The 17,333-nt window shown below is 43.0% G+C and overlaps 2 protein-coding genes across 4 annotated transcripts; both read right to left on the bottom strand.

Moving 5' to 3' along the window:
- Window positions 1-216: 216 nt before the first annotated feature.
- On the bottom strand, window positions 217-8,995 carry LOC132204056 (kanadaptin). Of its 3 annotated transcripts, none has more exons than XM_059632297.1 (10): window positions 8,424-8,995; window positions 2,744-3,057; window positions 2,384-2,686; window positions 1,891-2,068; window positions 1,512-1,832; window positions 1,192-1,340; window positions 946-1,128; window positions 727-894; window positions 419-676; window positions 217-366 (listed from the first exon to the last, which is right to left on the bottom strand). In XM_059632297.1, the coding sequence occupies exons 2-10, from the start codon at window positions 3,050-3,052 to the stop codon at window positions 241-243; spliced, it is 1,995 nt and encodes a 664-aa protein (XP_059488280.1). In that variant the 5' UTR covers window positions 3,053-3,057; window positions 8,424-8,995; the 3' UTR covers window positions 217-240. The 3 variants fall into 3 exon arrangements, with proteins under 3 accessions (XP_059488280.1, XP_059488278.1, XP_059488279.1); XM_059632295.1 differs by lacking the exon at window positions 8,424-8,995 and adding an exon at window positions 3,115-3,253; XM_059632296.1 differs by lacking the exon at window positions 8,424-8,995 and adding an exon at window positions 3,143-3,238.
- Window positions 3,553-7,919, bottom strand: LOC132204057 (uncharacterized). Its single transcript, XM_059632298.1, has 8 exons — window positions 7,778-7,919; window positions 6,346-6,467; window positions 6,125-6,280; window positions 5,938-6,068; window positions 5,475-5,784; window positions 5,162-5,419; window positions 4,807-4,912; window positions 3,553-4,752 (listed from the first exon to the last, which is right to left on the bottom strand). The coding sequence occupies exons 2-8, from the start codon at window positions 6,386-6,388 to the stop codon at window positions 3,999-4,001; spliced, it is 1,758 nt and encodes a 585-aa protein (XP_059488281.1). The 5' UTR covers window positions 6,389-6,467; window positions 7,778-7,919; the 3' UTR covers window positions 3,553-3,998.
- Window positions 8,996-17,333: the final 8,338 nt, after the last annotated feature.

Genomic DNA, 17,333 nt, shown 5'->3' with positions numbered 1-17,333 from the left:
GCCAGAGCGACTCTCGTCAAAAACAGAGAATAAAAGCAGGCAACCGCCTAAATAATCAAGTGTTGCCGCTTCAAAAGCTACCATTCAAGACCCAACAAACAAATTTATGTTATTTAAAAATTATTCATAACAATGTTTTAATTAAAATAGCTAAAATAAATTAAAAACTTCTAATTAAGGTAAAGTTTCAATTAACAATTATCGTTTTTGATTTTGCCTGTTTGACTTTTTATTGACCATTCAATATCCCAATTTATCATTCAGTTTTGTCCTCCCGTCGCCCTTCTGGTCCGAAGGCGGCACCCACGTCGAATAGTCCCCACTCTCGTCATCGTAGTGCGTTTTGCTTTTGCTCTTCTCCGCATTCTGAAATTAATCAATCTTTAGAAAAATAAACAAAATTCGATTGAAATTTCACCTTGCTGTGTCTGCTCCTGACCCTTTGTCTCTTCGGCCCTTTGAACTCCCCGTCTTCGTCTTCGTCCTCGTCGTCCAGAACAGGGTCTTCGTACAATTTGGCCAAAATCTCCGGAGGGAACGAAGGACCTAATTTTCTCTTCGTACATTCCAATTCCGTTTGTGGTTCAACTGGCTCAGGACTCTGTTTTTCCTCCGCATCGTCTTCTTCCTCCTCTTCAAAACTTTCTTCCAACGGAACACAAACAGCAGAACTTGTCTGAAATTGATATTTTTATTTCACAAGATTTCTTTTATTAGTGAACTCACCGAGGCTAAATTTTCTTTCGGCTTCGCAACCGGCCTGGCTCCGACAAAGGTTTCCTTTTTCACCTCCTCCAAGGTCTGCACTTTGAGTTCTGGCAGGGACGCTGGTCGAGCTATGTTGGCAAGTTTCACGAGACGCTTCTCGTCTTGCTGCAGTTTCATAAGCTGAGTCTAAAATTGGATGATTAATTAAATTCCCGACATAATTACAAATAATCTAACCTTCGCCGCCCTTCTTTTAATTTTGTCCTGGGTCGAGTCCTTGCTCAGGGTTGACATGAAGGCGTCCAGCTCGTCCTGCTCCCCTTTTTGAGAAGCATCCAATTTGCTGCTCGATTTTTCTCTTTCGTCCAACTCGGCTTGCACTTTTTTAATGTTTTCCCTCACTTTTTCCAACTCTTCAACCTGGAATTATACAAAATTAATTTAATCTAAATGGAGTTTTTGATTAATTATTAGCAAATTTACCAGCGAATCGTAAGTCTGAGCTCTTTGCGAAGATTTCCCTTCAATTTTCCTCTGACGCCTCATTTCGACAGCGCCAGTTCTGTCCAGGAAAGTGTCATCGTCGCTGTCTCCTTCCTCGTCCCAGTCTTTCTTCTTTTTTCCTCTTGCCTCTGCAATTCCACAATTTTTTAATACGCAAAATAATAAAACAATTTGACTAATAAAGATCATAATTATGAATTTACTCCTCCTGAGGATAATTTAAAACAGAATTAAATCAAAAACTCTTCAGGGGAAGTGACAAGAGTGTCTGAAAATGTTGATTGGCCTGGAATGAGTACCGTGAGTGGCTTTGCGGAAGAGGCCCTGCCTGTCGAGGAGTCTGCAGGCCTCGAGGGCGCACTGGACGACGGCCTCCTTCTTCTTGCCCCTGACGAGGGCCTCGGCCACCAGCGGCCGGCCGCCGGCGTCGTCCACCGGCAGCACGACCCTGCACACAAACTGGCCGTTGGTTTTTTCCTGGCAGTCGTACACCAACTCCTCGCCCTCCCGCTCGAACCAGCCCCGCAGACTCTTCTTCGGGTCTGTCAAATACAATTCCTCGTTGGTCGTGCTCGCGTACGGGTTCTCCGTCAGGTCCGTCTCTTCGTCCGCGTCCTCACCTGTTGAAATTGCAAGTCAATTTGGACATTCCTGAATTTTTAAGTGAAAAAACCGCACCCATGCCCCAGTCGATGCCGGCGTTTTCTTCCTCGACCCTTTTTTTCTCCTCGAGCGCCTTTTCCTCGGCCACTCGCAAAAGCTCGAGCCGCTTCTTTTCCACCTCCTTTTCCCTTTTCTGCTGCACGAGTTCCGTCACCGTGAACTGAGACTCGGGCTCTGCATCCTCGTCAGGTCCCTGTTCAAAATTTAAAATCAAAATTGAGATCTTGTTTAACATTTTTCACTAAATTCAAATTTAAAGAAGATGGCAAATTAAAAGTTCAAGAGTATGAATTAATTTACGATATGTTTAATTAGTAAATTTTAATAATTTTCCTGAAAATGAAGACAATATTTGGTAAAAAATTTACTCAATTTCAAAAAGTAAAGCAATTTGGAAAATTTAAATTCAATTTAAGTTTGTATCAAAGGACTTGGACTAAAATTTGAATAGCAATGAAAAGAACTAATTCCCGTTAATTTCCTTGTAATTTGAGGAAAGAATAAGTACCTGAAGAATGAGCATTCTGGTGCTGCCCCCGATTTGAATCATGTGGCCGACCCTGACAGGCGCAAAAACCTCAGGCTTGAGCTTTTGCTTGTTGATGAAAGTGCCGTGGGTGCTTTTCAAGTCGAACAAGTAAAAGCCACTGGGATTTTCCCCTTCAGCCTCAGACCGGTACTGCAGAACGGCGTGGAACCTCGAGGTGGACGGGTGGTTCATCTGGACGTCGCAGTTCGAGAGGCGGCCGAAAACGTAGAAGGGCCGCGTGTCCAGGGCGATCCTCTCCACGATGCTCCCGTTTTTCAAAACCTGAAACCAAAACAAACTTAAAGACAGAATTCAAACAAAAATTTGCACGAATAAAACCTCCAAACTGTATTCTTCAGGGGCAACCGTGCCACCCCAAGACGGTTCCGAGTATGGAAGTGGAGGCAATTTATTTTCCTTGGGGGCTGCAGAAGAGGAATTTTCCTTCTGCGGAGGAGGCTCCGGAGGCTTCACAGGAATGTCCGCTGCTTTCAGGGCGCTCGGACCGGGTTTTTTCTTCGACGGCAAAGTGAAAACGGGCCTCTTGAAGTCCAGCTCGGACGGTTCATCTCTACCACTGTCATTTTCCTCGATTCTGACTTTCGTTTCTTGATCTGTTGTCGAGACGCTGGTTGGTGGATTTTCCATTTCACCTGGAAGAATTATCGAAAATAATCCAAATTAAGGAACAAATCAGCAAATTAACAAACCGAGACAGTAATAAAAGGTTTGGAATACCGGAAAATTCTGAAATTTGCGGTGAAATTTGAGTAAATTTAGAAGATTATGTTTGAATTGTGTTTGTTTACAAAGTTTTAAGCGGCCACGCCCCTTTTTGATTTGACTTTTGGCGCCAGAAGCACTTGCCTCTGTAAGCCTGTTGCCATGGTGGTTGTGGGTTCGATTCCCACTGGGGGATATTTCCTGAATTTTGCATAAAAAGAATTTTCGGTTATTAAAATACTTTGAAACCATGTTCACACAGAAATCAAACTTTTTTCTTGTTATTTAAATGATTTTTAAGATTAAATGAAAACGCAAGAACATCACTGCGGATATCACACTTGGCTGCTTTAATGAAATGATAATATAAAATTGGAAGAAGGTTTTATGCTAGAGATTGCAGCATTAATAAAACAAACCAGAAATTAAATTTGTTAATAGTAATTTGTGTTTATTAATTCATTTCACTTGTAAAACTTTCAGTCCACCTCTCATAAATGGCTAGCATGGAGACTTAAATAATGAGCAATACATTTTTCGTTTACGTTCAAAATTATATTTTTGTAAACTCAATGACTGGACACTCGCAAATATGACTTTAATCTTAATTGCTTAAATGAATGCATTTAAAGAACTTTCAATGTTAAAACTTGTACTCTTTTAAGGAGCAATTCAGACCATTTGATAAGCGCACATGGTGCAAAGACACGAACTAGCATAATCAGTCAATCATTTTGTTTTAAAATTAGCCTTAGTTTTCATTATTTTGAGCTTTTGCAAATACTAGAATTGACTTTTTGTATGTAAAATGGCATCGAAGACATTGGAAAATAAATTACAAATGTTATTCAAGCTTCAGAAAAATGGCTCTCTAATCATCTTCCACATCTTCCATTTGCTTGGGGATTCTGCGCCATTCCGGAGACACATCTGCCAAAATCAATGTGTGATTTTCTGTAGGTAAATAAAGAACTCGACCATCTTGATCTGTTGTTCTAAACAATCTTGGCAGACCAATGTCACATTTAATTGTTTCCAATTTAGGGCAGTTTCTGATGAGCCCCGAGAGCAGCTCGTTGTGCACGTCCAGGACTTGCGGAAACTCTTCATCTTTGGTATCCTCGGTGGGCCACTTGAACTCAAAACTGGTCTCGATGTAGGTCAGTTGTTGCAGGAAGGGCAAAGCCGAGTCGAGGAGGGCCTTTGGCTCGGTGAAGAGGAAGCAGAGAAGGCAGACTTTCTGGAGGTTCGGCGCCAGCAACAGATCCCAGAAGATCATGCGAGGTTCTTCAGGGTTGTCTTCGATGGGATCTGCTACCAGCTGCAGATCCTTCAGCTTCAATCTGGCAGGGTCGACAGGGTGCTGCTGCTCCTCTTGCAAAAAGCAAGCGCGCAGGTGCAGCTTCTCCAGGTTGGGGCACGAAACCAGAATGTGACCCAAATCAACGAGTCCACCGCTAGAAACATCAACAATAATCTCAACAAGTTTGGAGCCAAACAGTTGCAGGACCGGGTAGTCCTCGGGGAACTGCAGCCCATCCAGCGTTCGCAACCGCGGCAGGCGCTCCAGGGGCAGGTGCTCTCTGTAGTACACCTTCGTCAGTTCAGGAAAGTGATTCGTAATGCTGGTGGTAAAAAAATTATAAATTTTTAAATGAGAAAAGTTATAAAATACTTACTTTTGAGCATGTAAAACATGGATATCTGACGCCTCCTGCAACATGAATGGCTGTGGAGGATTCTTAGGGAAGAACAAGTCTGGCAAGTAAGGTGAATCAGGATCACCTGTAAAATTAATTGAATGCAATCAATAAAAGGTCCAAAAATGGAAAGTCAACTTTTGTAATTCTGAACATAATTTAAATAACGGAAACATTTTTTGTTATTGGAGTGATTTTGAAGTGAATAATTTAAGATTTTACATAATCATATGTTCAATCTTCCAAGTCCATAAGAAGTGAGTGGAAATTTTTTAACCAAATTAATTAATAAATGTAGCTAAAATCAGAACAACAAAAATGCATATTTACTAACCGCCCCTGGTATCGTCCCACACGAGGATGGATTTGAGGTTTGGCAGCAATTCGAATGCTTTTTGATGGCAGGCAGCATTTTCTAGCAAATTCGGCTCTCCCAACGTTAAAAGCATGTTTGAATCACCACCGAAGATAATTTTCTTCAGCAGGGGCAAATTTTGAAGCAAATGCAGTCCTTGCTCGGTCAGGTCAGGATTCCTTGTCAAAGTGATACTCCTGAGGTTGGGGCAGCTCGTACTCAGCACTCTAATGTCCTCTGTGTGTACATTTTTATTTCAGGTAAAGAATAAAGAAAAGCTTCAGAATCATACCGTCTGAGAATCGGAAGGTGGCCAGCTCAAGGTCCCTCAGGTTGGGAAACTTAGCAAGGTACTCGACAATCAGGTGTCCAGGTCTCGGCAGTTGACACTCTTTCCACAGGTCCTTAACACTTGTCAGGTTGGGGGCCGAAGAGGCCAAGCACTTCCAGATTTCCTCGGATTCTTCGCTGAAGACGGTCGTATCCCTTTCAATTGCATTAAAGTCAAAATCTTGAAGGTCTGAAGATATGAGCTGCTTCATTATGCTCAGATCAGGCATGAGTAAGTCTTTCTCCTCAAATGTGCACCCATTGACAATTTTCTGCAAAAAAGAGATTGATTAAAAAAAATTCTTGATTGTTATTGTTCTTGTCAATGACGTTCCAAAACTTAAGCCGGAAATATAATATGTTATTTAAAAATACTGCTTGAAGTTTCAATTTCCATCCAACGAAGTGGATGAAAATAATTGTACCTTGAGGACGCAAGTGCCGTCTGAAGCAAAATCAAGGCCAAGTTCAGGACAATCAGGACTCACATAACGAACAGCATCCCTGGGAATTGACTTTGTGATGAGCTCAAGGAATGCAGCTTTTATACTGCTGGCTGCAAAACATGAATTGTGGTTTTAACTGAGCAAATAGCCAAAAATGTTGACTTACGAAGGTTGTTGATGGAATCAGGGTCCAGTTTGGGCAGGCTGGAGACGACGGTGCGCATGGCCAACTCCTTCAAGGGCACCAGGTTCTGCAGTCTGGTCTGCAGGACTTTCGCAGCTCCGACCAGCTCCTGCACGCTGGCCCGACCTTTGACCAAGTCTATATTCCCAAATTAAAACCCCATTTCAGATTTTCGGATCGTTTTTATAATTAAATAAACTGACCATTCAACTCGCTCTTCGAAATTAGCGACGCCGATTCATCCATTTTCGGCGCTTCGGCAGTTTGTCTGCTGCAGTGGCTGGTCAGTCAGAGTCCCAATGATCACTCCCAGTCAATGTTCAAGCTTGCAGAGTTTAAAATTATTATTTCAAAATAAATTTATAGTTTTTATTTGATTTGCAGCAACTTGTTGAACTTGCCGAGAAAGAAAACGAACCAAATGGCGTCAATGGCGTGTATAAAAAGGAGTACACATGCATTTAACTTTTACTAAATAATTAAGCTTAATTTACCAAGTTATTTAGAAATATTGTTAAAATATACATTTTCAGATCCACGGACAGTATTTTTTGAGTATTTTTCTGAACCTTTCATCTACAAAGTTGAGTTTCAAGGATGGCCAATCCTTAACTCCGTTTTAAACACCCCTTCGACTCACAGCTCTGTCACCAGAGGGCAAATCGGCGCCAATTTGAAATGCTAGCGGGGATTGGATTTTGGATTGTGCGAACTACAAAGTATTTTAGGTTCATCTAATAATTCAAAAGGATAGCTTTTGATTTTAAAATTTTTACTAGAACCAATTGTTGGAATATCATATTTTTGTGACCAAGAACATCTCGGATCAGTGGATTTCATTTGGCTGCTTTAAAGTGTAGATACAAATAAAATTTGAAGGTTTTATGGAAGTGACTGCACCATTAATAAAACGTGCATGAAATTTAATTACTCAATAATTATATTGATTTGTGTGTTTATTAATTCATTTCATCCAACTCTCATAATGGCAGTATATCAAGAATATCAAGATTGAATAAGAATAAATAAATACATTTTGTGTTTAAAATTAAAATTTGTTCAAATGACTGAACAATTGCTAGAATGATGAGGTCTGAATCTTGTGTCTTAATAGCATATTGCATTTAAAGACCTTTTAATATTAAAAACTTGTACCATTGTAATGAGACCATTATAGAAGCGTTTGTGATTTAAATGCACATACTGGCATAATCAGTCAATTATTTTGTTTTTAAATTAGCCATAGTCTTAATTATTTTGGGCTGTTGCAAATGCTACAATGAATCCTTTAAAAATAAAAATGTCTTGAAAGACACATTGGAGGACATCAGGACATCTCATTAAGTCACAAATGTGATTTTAGGTTTAAGCTGTACGGAAAATATCTCTCTAATCAATATTTGAGATCTACCTTTTTTTGGAAATGAAGATATCGGGCATTTTCCTCGTTGCAAAAAATTGTTTCTATTCAAAAACCAGTTTCAGTCACGGGCTGCGACCCTATTTCATGAGCAAGAGAAATACTGGTAGAGCGATTTGTTTTTTTGAATAAAAAACAATTTTTTGCAACGAGGAAAAAGCCCGATATCTGCATTTCCATGATCATCTCCTCGAGTGTCAACTTCTTCAAACTACCAATTTTTGTTTGGGGATTCTGTGCCACTCGGGAGACACGTTGTTCCACCAACGACTCAGAACTAAGAGAATAACTTGATTGAACGCGGGTCTCCTCCTTTGTTCAATCGTATTCTCTCAGTCTCTCTTTTCTGCAATTTCCTTCTTCTCCACTCAACTTCTTACTTTTCTTCTCTTAAACTATTTCTCTCTCTCTACTCTACCTAATCTTAAACTAAATCCCACGGGAAACTCCAACTCACGAACGAAAACCGCAAAGAATTACAATTTAAACTGAACCTCTATTTATTCTACTTGCTAACTTCACGGTACTTTACACTTGAAACGGCCAACAGCGCCTCTACCGGCAAAGGGAGGAAGGGAAACAAACTAACTCGATGGGAGGAATCGGGCCTCGGTTACCGCCGCCGCCGACAGGGCGCGCTCGGTTCACCGGTTTACACAAAACTCGCAACTTCCACTAATCTGACAAAAATATGCAAATTAGCGGCGAAAACAATTCAACCGCTAATTATTCCGACAATTTCCACGCAAAACTAAACAATTTCGGGACTTACAACTCAAAAATCGGCGGGGTTCAGCACCACGTGCGGCCGACGTAACTTCTCAAACCGGGCAAAATTAACTAAAAATCCAATAAACTCACCAAATAAACGCCTAACCAACACCAGACCAACTCAGGGAACAATTCACACTACCAGAGAACTCGCAAATCTAGGCCGAAATTCGTCCGAAACCCGTCGGCAGCCAAGAGCTCGCGGCGCGCAGCTCTTGCTCCTTCAGCGTCTCAGCACGAACTCTCTCGCTCAACTGCCCAGCGCCAATGAGAGAACGCATCGGTCTGCTTCTACTCGCTTCCAGAAGGTTCCGGCCAATCAGATCGCGAGTTCTCAAATCGGGCCTTATATGGTCATTTTCTCCGGGGATTATCCAAACATGGACGGCGGAGATGAGAGAAAACGACAAAATGGGTTTAAATGACTTGAGCGGGCAATTAAACTCAAACCTGATGACTTATTCGGGTCGGGACTGGGACGAGTTGGCCGGCGGCGAATAAAAAGTGAGTCTATTTGCTTTCTTTCTTCTTTCCGGCGACAGCAAAAACACGAGGCGGTTTGTTTACTTTCTGATCGTTCCAATGTTGACCGGTAGATGGCCACGATCCGCCACTCACCGAGAAACCTCGGCGGACAATCGCGGGCTATTCAAGCGGGCTCTCTCTGGTTCATGCCCCCCAAGTTTTTGTCATATGTCTCGAAGAAACATTTGGCAAAAACTTACTAAAGGAGCTTAGGGCGAGGGAATCGGGTGGATGATGACTTGGATGAATGTAAGGACGACACTCAGCCAATCTCGGGTCAGCCAGGCAGAATGTGCGCAAGGGCAGCTTATCTGGTGGTTCTGAGGGAGGAATCATGTAAGGGGTAGCCCTGCTTGAACGCCTGTCAGACGACTTTCGCAGCCTGACCGCCCTGGATCCCACGTAGGTGTCCGATTGTCTCAGGACACATGGAGCAGTTTGGTTGTCATCAGCCTTGTCTTCCTTCAGAGTGATGTCCGGTCCATGCGGCTCATCCAAGATGTTGCACCTGGTGTTGAAGAGTGTCTTCTGCAGGGCAGGCTCCTTGGCGCGTACAGTTGTTGTCACTTGTGGCAGCAGGCCAAAACCAGAACCAGCATCAGCGTCTGCTAGCTTCGCAAAACGTCTCACTTCTGTGTAGTCGTGCTGTAATGAGGCTTCTGTTCCAATGGTCAGCATCTCGTCCTTCACACAATCCTCTAGCGCTAGCTGGTGGTCCTCGTTGATGATTGTGCACGTCTCCGGCTCATAAAACAGGTCACTCAGTCCTAGGTTGACTTCAAGGTCAGATCCAGGTCCCACGTCTATGCTTCCTATCTGCGCCAGTACAGGGTCATCTCCAGGTTCGGGGTCCTTTTCTGGCTCACAGTCATCATTAGGGGGATTGGAGTTCAATTTTTTAATCAGCTGGTTCAGCTGGTAATAGGACAATTGTAGGTACAGGGAGGGCTCTTCCTTCCTGAAATAGGCTTGGGGTGTTGGAAACAGTTCCGTTTCACACCTGGGAACATTGGCGGTGTGTTGAGGGGATAAAGAGAGCAATTGATTAGCATCAGAAACATGTTGGTCATGAAGTGGAGGCTGAAGATCCTCATTCACTGCCAAAGAGCTGGAAACTTTGCCGTCTGACTGCTCACCTATACTAACTGCTGCTAACGGCCCCCCATCCTGTGGGTGCTGAGAAAGCTCGGCAACACCTTTCGGAGAATCTTCAGGACTCGCCAGTTCTTGTTGTGTTGATGTCAAAAGGTCACCACTAGAAATACTCTCTGAAGACGTTACTGCTCGGTCATGGACACCAACAGTGTTCTGCGCTCTTTGTGCATGAAGATCAATGTGTGCACCATGAGCATCACTGTTCGAACCTGGGTTGAAAGGAATACCACAATTGGCAACATTGTCAACAGGAGCACTATGAGCACCAACAGGGCTAATGTACGAAGAAGCGTCACTATCAAAAGGATACTGCAGGCTCTGAGGGAAGAATTGCGTGCGGAAAGCCGAAGCAAAAGTCGCATAGGAATAACCTGGTGGCGTGTACACCTCAAAAGACTTAAACCATAGAGCTGCATGAGCACTATTAGAATTGGCTGGGAAGGGAACTGAGTGGGCACCACTAAGGTGAAAAGGGAGGTGAGCACCACTTGCTCCGCCAAGCTGAGCACCATTTGGAACCATTGGGACACTATGAGCACGAGCTGAGTTGACAAAGAATGAAACGGCAGGAGGATTACTGTTCACCATTTGAGCACCATTGTGCACCATTTGAGCACCAGGAGGAATTTGGGCTGATTGTGCACCAGGAGGTCCACCATAATGAACACCATTGTGCACCACTGAAGCAGCATGAGCACCATTTGCTCCGGGAGGGTAGGCACCGCTTGGAATTACAGGGAAATGAGCACCGTTTGGTACCATTGGGGCACCATGAGCAACACCACCAAGATAGGCACCGTTCACCAATGGAGCACCAGTAGGTATTTGGGCTGCGTGGGCACCAGGAGGAAACTGAGCTGCTTGGGCACCAAGAGGTCCACCGTCCAAGTAGGCACCGTTTTGCACCCATTGTAGTTGTTGAGCCACCAGTCGGCGACGTTCCTCGGCAATCAATTGATGAGATAGTTCCACAGGGATCCATTTCTGCAACGGGGTGGGTGGTTCGCTCAAGCGCAAACTATCGACATATGGGTAACATGGAGTCGATTGTGGGACAGGGAAATGGTTTGGAGAAAATACATCCATTGTATTACTCCTTTATTTACAGCAAATTCACACAATTTTTACAAAATGCAATTTCCAATTTTCTAATACTACAAGAAAAAAAATTCACTCAAAACTAAAACTCCAAAATTTTCCTACACCTCGCGGTTACTATTTTCTACACTAATAAGGCCCCCAAGGACACTCACAAAGACTTTCCACTAATACCAAAAAGAAATTTCCAAACGCAACCAACTTTCCACTAAAAAGAAAAATTAACACACCGGATTACACCGTGGAGTCACGCCAGACGACGTGAGGCACGACAAGGCCAGGCCCCCAAGTTCTGAATCGTGGCAACGGCCTGTTCCACCAACGACTCAGAACTAAGAGAATAACTTGATTGAACGCGGGTCTCCTCCTTTGTTCAATCGTATTCTCTCAGTCTCTCTTTTCTGCAATTTCCTTCTTCTCCACTCAACTTCTTACTTTTCTTCTCTTAAACTATTTCTCTCTCTCTACTCTACCTAATCTTAAACTAAATCCCACGGGAAACTCCAACTCACGAACGAAAACCGCAAAGAATTACAATTTAAACTGAACCTCTATTTATTCTACTTGCTAACTTCACGGTACTTTACACTTGAAACGGCCAACAGCGCCTCTACCGGCAAAGGGAGGAAGGGAAACAAACTAACTCGATGGGAGGAATCGGGCCTCGGTTACCGCCGCCGCCGACAGGGCGCGCTCGGTTCACCGGTTTACACAAAACTCGCAACTTCCACTAATCTGACAAAAATATGCAAATTAGCGGCGAAAACAATTCAACCGCTAATTATTCCGACAATTTCCACGCAAAACTAAACAATTTCGGGACTTACAACTCAAAAATCGGCGGGGTTCAGCACCACGTGCGGCCGACGTAACTTCTCAAACCGGGCAAAATTAACTAAAAATCCAATAAACTCACCAAATAAACGCCTAACCAACACCAGACCAACTCAGGGAACAATTCACACTACCAGAGAACTCGCAAATCTAGGCCGAAATTCGTCCGAAACCCGTCGGCAGCCAAGAGCTCGCGGCGCGCAGCTCTTGCTCCTTCAGCGTCTCAGCACGAACTCTCTCGCTCAACTGCCCAGCGCCAATGAGAGAACGCATCGGTCTGCTTCTACTCGCTTCCAGAAGGTTCCGGCCAATCAGATCGCGAGTTCTCAAATCGGGCCTTATATGGTCATTTTCTCCGGGGATTATCCAAACATGGACGGCGGAGATGAGAGAAAACGACAAAATGGGTTTAAATGACTTGAGCGGGCAATTAAACTCAAACCTGATGACTTATTCGGGTCGGGACTGGGACGAGTTGGCCGGCGGCGAATAAAAAGTGAGTCTATTTGCTTTCTTTCTTCTTTCCGGCGACAGCAAAAACACGAGGCGGTTTGTTTACTTTCTGATCGTTCCAATGTTGACCGGTAGATGGCCACGATCCGCCACTCACCGAGAAACCTCGGCGGACAATCGCGGGCTATTCAAGCGGGCTCTCTCTGGTTCAACGTCCACAATAAGTACCTCCTGAAACTCCATATTACGATATTTCAGCACACGAATTTCACAGAAAAATGTTTCCAGTTTGTGGCAAGTTCTGATGAGCCCCGAGAGCAGCTCGTTGTGCATGTCAAGGGCGTGAGGAAACACTACGTCTTTGGTCTCATTGGTGGGCCACTTGAACTGAAAATTAGTCTTGAGGTGGATCAGTTGTTGCAGGAAGGGCGAGGCCGAGTCGAGGAGGGCCCTTGGCTCGGTGCAGAAAAAGCTGAAAAGGCCGACATTTTGGAGGTTCGGGGCCAGCAACAGATCCCAAAAGATCATGCCAAGATCTTCAGCATTGCTTACGGGGGAGCGATCTGCTATCAGCTCCAGATCCTTCAGCTTCAACCTGGCAGGGTTGACACGGTGCTGCTGCTCCTCTTGCAAAAAGCAAGCGCGCAGGTGCAGCTTCTCCAGGTTGGGACACAAAATCAAAATTCGACACGCAAGTCTACATGTTCCGAGCAATATCTTGTAATAATTATCTCGACAAGTGTGGCGCCAACTAGTTGCAGGGCCAGGTAGTCCTTTGGGAAATTTAGTTGATAAAGCGATTTCAACAGGGGCAGTTGTGTGTAGGTTTCCGGGGGCAGGCTTAAACTGCATTGCATCCTCTCCAGTTCAGGAAAGTGACTTCCAATACTGCGGGCAAATAAAAATAGTAAAATATTTACATTTAAAGAAAATATTTACATTTCAACATGGCCACCAATATCCATGACCTCTTCCAATTTGGATGGCTGTTGAGGATTCTCTGGGATCAACAAGTTTGGCGGGTTCAGTCCAAATGCATCTGTAATCAATAAGCGCAGGGTCAGTTAAATACAATGTCGACTGTTGTAATTCAATGCGCAATTTCAATAAGGCAGGAGTCGTTTTTTATTGGTGTGATTTGGTTAGGAATAATTGAAAATTTTATATAATAATACAATATTTTGATTGCAAGCAAAGCCAAGAAGTGAAGTGGCAATTTTTAACCAAGTATGTAATTAAGGACAATTAAAACGACAATCAAAAACAAATTTTATTACTAACCTTCAAAGTCAATATACCATTCTTGGATGGTTCTGAGATTGGGCAGCAATTCGAATGCTTTTTGAGGGTCGGCAGCGTTTCCTGGCAGATCTGCTGTGAGCGGCTCAAATGTTCCCCCAACGAACCCCAAAGGAAATTTTCTCCAGCAGGGGCAAATTTCCAAGCAAGAGCAGTCCATCCTGTCAGATCAGGATTCTTTGTCAAGTTGATACTCCTCAGGTTGGTGCAGCTCGTCCCCAGAACTCTCATGTCCTCTGTGTGTTTATTTAGGTTAAGAATAAAGTAAATTTTCAAATTATCTCCATTATCATACCGTCGGAGAATCGGAAGGTGGTCAGCTGTAGGTCGCTCAGGTAAGGGAATTTCGCAAGGTACTCGATGATCAAGTGTCCAGGTCTTGCCTCATAAAACGCTTCCCTCTGGTCTCGAATGCTCGTCAGGTTGGGAGCCGAAGAGGCCAAGCACTTCCAGATCTCCTCGGATTCTTTGCTGAAGACGGACGGAACTTTTTCGATCACATTCAAGTCAAAGTCCTGAAGGTCTGCTGTGATCAGTCGCTTCAGGGTGCTCAGATCAAGCTGGAGCGAGTCTCTCTCATCATATGAGAAACCATTAGAAATTTTCTACAAAAAAAGGGATTGTTTACAAAAATGCTTAGGAAAGAAAAAAGATAAATTATTATTATTCTCATCAATGACTTTCCAAAATTTTAGGAACAAAATGCAAAAGAGTGATTTTGAATACTTTTTTTTACAAAGTGGATGAAATGAAAATACATAGTTGTACCTTGACGATGCATGTGCCGTCTGGGGCGAGGTCAAGGCCAAGGGTGAGAAGATTGAATCTAGGGATGTTTTCAACCCCTTGTCGGACGTGAAACCCATCGAGACCATGCTCGAGACCGGTCGAGACCATTGGTATCGGTGGGTCTCCATCGGTCTCGACTGGCCTCGGAAATTTGTAACTTTATCATCGTAGGGCATTTGTTCCACATGGTCTCGGTGGGTTTCAGCTGGTGTCGGTGGGTCTCGGTGGGTTTCAGCCGGTGTCGGTGGGTCTCGGTGGGTTTCAGGTGGTGTCGGTGGGTCTCGGTTGGTTTCAGCTGGTCTCGGTGGGTTTCAGCTGGTGTCGGTGGGTCTCGGTGGGTTTCAGCCGGTCTCGGTGGGTTTCAGCCGGTGTCGGTGGGTCTCGGTGGGTTTCAGCTGGTTTCGGTGGGTCTCGGGTCTATATAAAAGCAATTTTTTTTTTTTTGTAATTATTTCGTTCAAAATATATTTTAGTTTTAATTTATCATCAAGTCAACTTAATACACAACTATTTTAATAAAGTTTCAGTTTAATGTTTATTTTATGTGAACTTAATTAATTTTGTTTACATTCATAAATTTAACAAAACTTTTCTTTATTTTAATTTTCAATAATTTCAACTAAATTAACATTTGATTAAAAAAACGATGTTTAGTTAAAATTTTATTTAATTCATACAATATTTACTAATGCAGTTACATAAAAATTAATTTTGTTAATGAACCGTTAACACTTATTAAAAATTCATTTGCCCTCTTTGATTCAGTTTCAATATGAAATTGATAAATTTTGGTGACTCTTCTATTTTTATTATTTATCTCAGTATTTACTTAAAAAGCATAGAATAAAATAATGTCTCGCTCGCTGATTTTTTAATAATTGGATTTTCAATTACTATATTAATATTATACAAGTTTATACAAAAATCTTACTTCAATACCTAGAGCAACCTATAGGATATATCTTAATAAGTCAATAAAGAGTAATAATAACAAGATATTGATTAATAGCAATTGAAAATTTAGTTAAAAATTCAGAGACACATTTTTTTATTCCATTTTTTTTTTTTTTTTAAATACTGATAAATAATATATAGAAGAGTCGCCAGAATTAATCAATTTCATTTTGAACTGAATCAAAGGGGGCAAATGAATTTTGAATAAGTGTCAACATTTCATGAACAAAATTAAAAAATTACATCTCTACGCATAAGTAAATATATAATATGAATTAAATAAAATTTTAACTTAATATATAATTTTTTTAATCAAATGTTAAATCAGTTGAAATTTTTGAAATTTAAAATAAAGAAAAATTTTAATAAAATTTATGAATGTAAAAAAATGAAAAAAGTTCACATTAAATAAACATTATTAAGATAGTTGTGTGTTAAAGTTGACTTGATGATAAATTAAAACTGAAATATATTTTGAATGAACTAATTACAAAATTAAAAAAATAAGCTTATATAGACCCGAGACCCACCGAGACCAGCTGAAACCCACCGAGACCCACCGACACCGGCTGAAACCCACCGAGACCCACCGACACCGGCTGAAACCCACCGAGACCCACCGACACCAGCTGAAACCCACCGAGACCCACCGACACCGGCTGAAACCCACCGAGACCGGCTGAAACCCACCGAGACCCACCGACACCAGCTGAAACCCACCGAGACCAGCTGAAACCAACCGAGACCCACCGACACCACCTGAAACCCACCGAGACCCACCGACACCGGCTGAAACCCACCGAGACCCACCGACACCGGCTGAAACCCACCGAGACCCACCGACACCAGCTGAAACCCACCGAGACCATGTGGAACAAATGCCCTACGATGATAAAGTTACAAATTTCCGAGGCCAGTCGAGACCGATGGAGACCCACCGATACCAATGGTCTCGACCGGTCTCGAGCACGGTCTCGATGGGTTTCACGTCCGACAAGGGACATGGGGAATTGACTTCGTGACAGCCTCGAGGATCGCAGTTTTCACTGTGCTGGCTGAAAAACATGAAGTTTATGGTTACAGCTCTGTAAATAGCCACAAAGTGTTGTCTTACGAAGGTAGTCGATCGAGTCAGGGTCCAGTTTGGACAGGTTGGAGACGACGGAGCGCATGGCCAACTCCTGCAAGGGCACCAGGTTCTGCAGTCTGGTTTGCAGGACTTTCACGTCTCCAACCAGCTCCTGCATGCTTGCCCGACCTTTGATCAAGTCTAAATTCCCAAACAAAAAACCCATTTTAGATCTGAGAATCGTTTTTATAATTAATAAACTGACCATTCAACTCGCTCTTCCCAATTAGCGACGCCGATGCATTCATTTTCGGCGCTTATTCGGCAGTTTGTCTGCTGCAGTGGCTGGTCAGTCAGAGTCCCAGTCCCAATGATTACATACACTCCCAGTCAATGGTCAAGCTTGCAGAGTTTCATTTAAGTTTATTATTTTGAAAATGAATTTATATGCAGTTTTGATTTGATTTGCATCAACTTGTTTACTTGCCGAGAAAGAAAACAAACTCAAACAAACTGATTCACCATCTTTATTGTTTATTGTTGTTCCTTCGCTTAAGCATTTTGTTTATTTATCATCAGAGCCGCGATTTGTTTGCCGAGGATTTAGCTTTGTTTTCGTGCCCAGCTGATGTGTTGGCTGCGGCATTGGCTGCGGCGGAAGAGGGGCGCTCTGTGCGCCGGCGCCAGCAGCAAGAGAGAAGGAGTGGGAAGAGAAAGTTAGTTCCGCTGATTTTTACCCTGGCCTTTCTTATGCAGGCGAGTGGCGACGTGTCGCGGGCGCAGCGGCTTTGGCCAGCCCCCTGGAGTTTGGGCGGCCAATCAGA

This window comes from Neocloeon triangulifer, unplaced genomic scaffold (assembly GCF_031216515.1).
Source record: "Neocloeon triangulifer isolate White Clay Creek 2 clone unplaced genomic scaffold, ASM3121651v1 ptg000020l, whole genome shotgun sequence".
Classification (NCBI taxonomy): domain Eukaryota; kingdom Metazoa; phylum Arthropoda; class Insecta; order Ephemeroptera; family Baetidae; genus Neocloeon; species Neocloeon triangulifer.
This window is presented reverse-complemented; position numbering and strand designations above follow the sequence as displayed.

Coding starts and splice junctions, on each gene's coding strand:
- LOC132204056 (XM_059632297.1), bottom strand. CDS start 3,052: ATGGAAAATCCACCAACCAGCGTCTCGACAACAGATCAAGAAACGAAA. Junction 1,833..1,890: donor CGGCATCGACTGGGGCATGG/GTGCGGTTTTTT, acceptor CAATTTCAACAG/GTGAGGACGCGGACGAAGAG. Junction 1,341..1,511: donor CTTCCGCAAAGCCACTCACG/GTACTCATTCCA, acceptor GTGGAATTGCAG/AGGCAAGAGGAAAAAAGAAG.
- LOC132204057 (XM_059632298.1), bottom strand. CDS start 6,388: ATGGATGAATCGGCGTCGCTAATTTCGAAGAGCGAGTTGAATG. Junction 4,913..5,161: donor GTGGGACGATACCAGGGGCG/GTTAGTAAATAT, acceptor TTAATTTTACAG/GTGATCCTGATTCACCTTAC. Junction 4,753..4,806: donor CATGTTTTACATGCTCAAAA/GTAAGTATTTTA, acceptor TTTTACCACCAG/CATTACGAATCACTTTCCTG.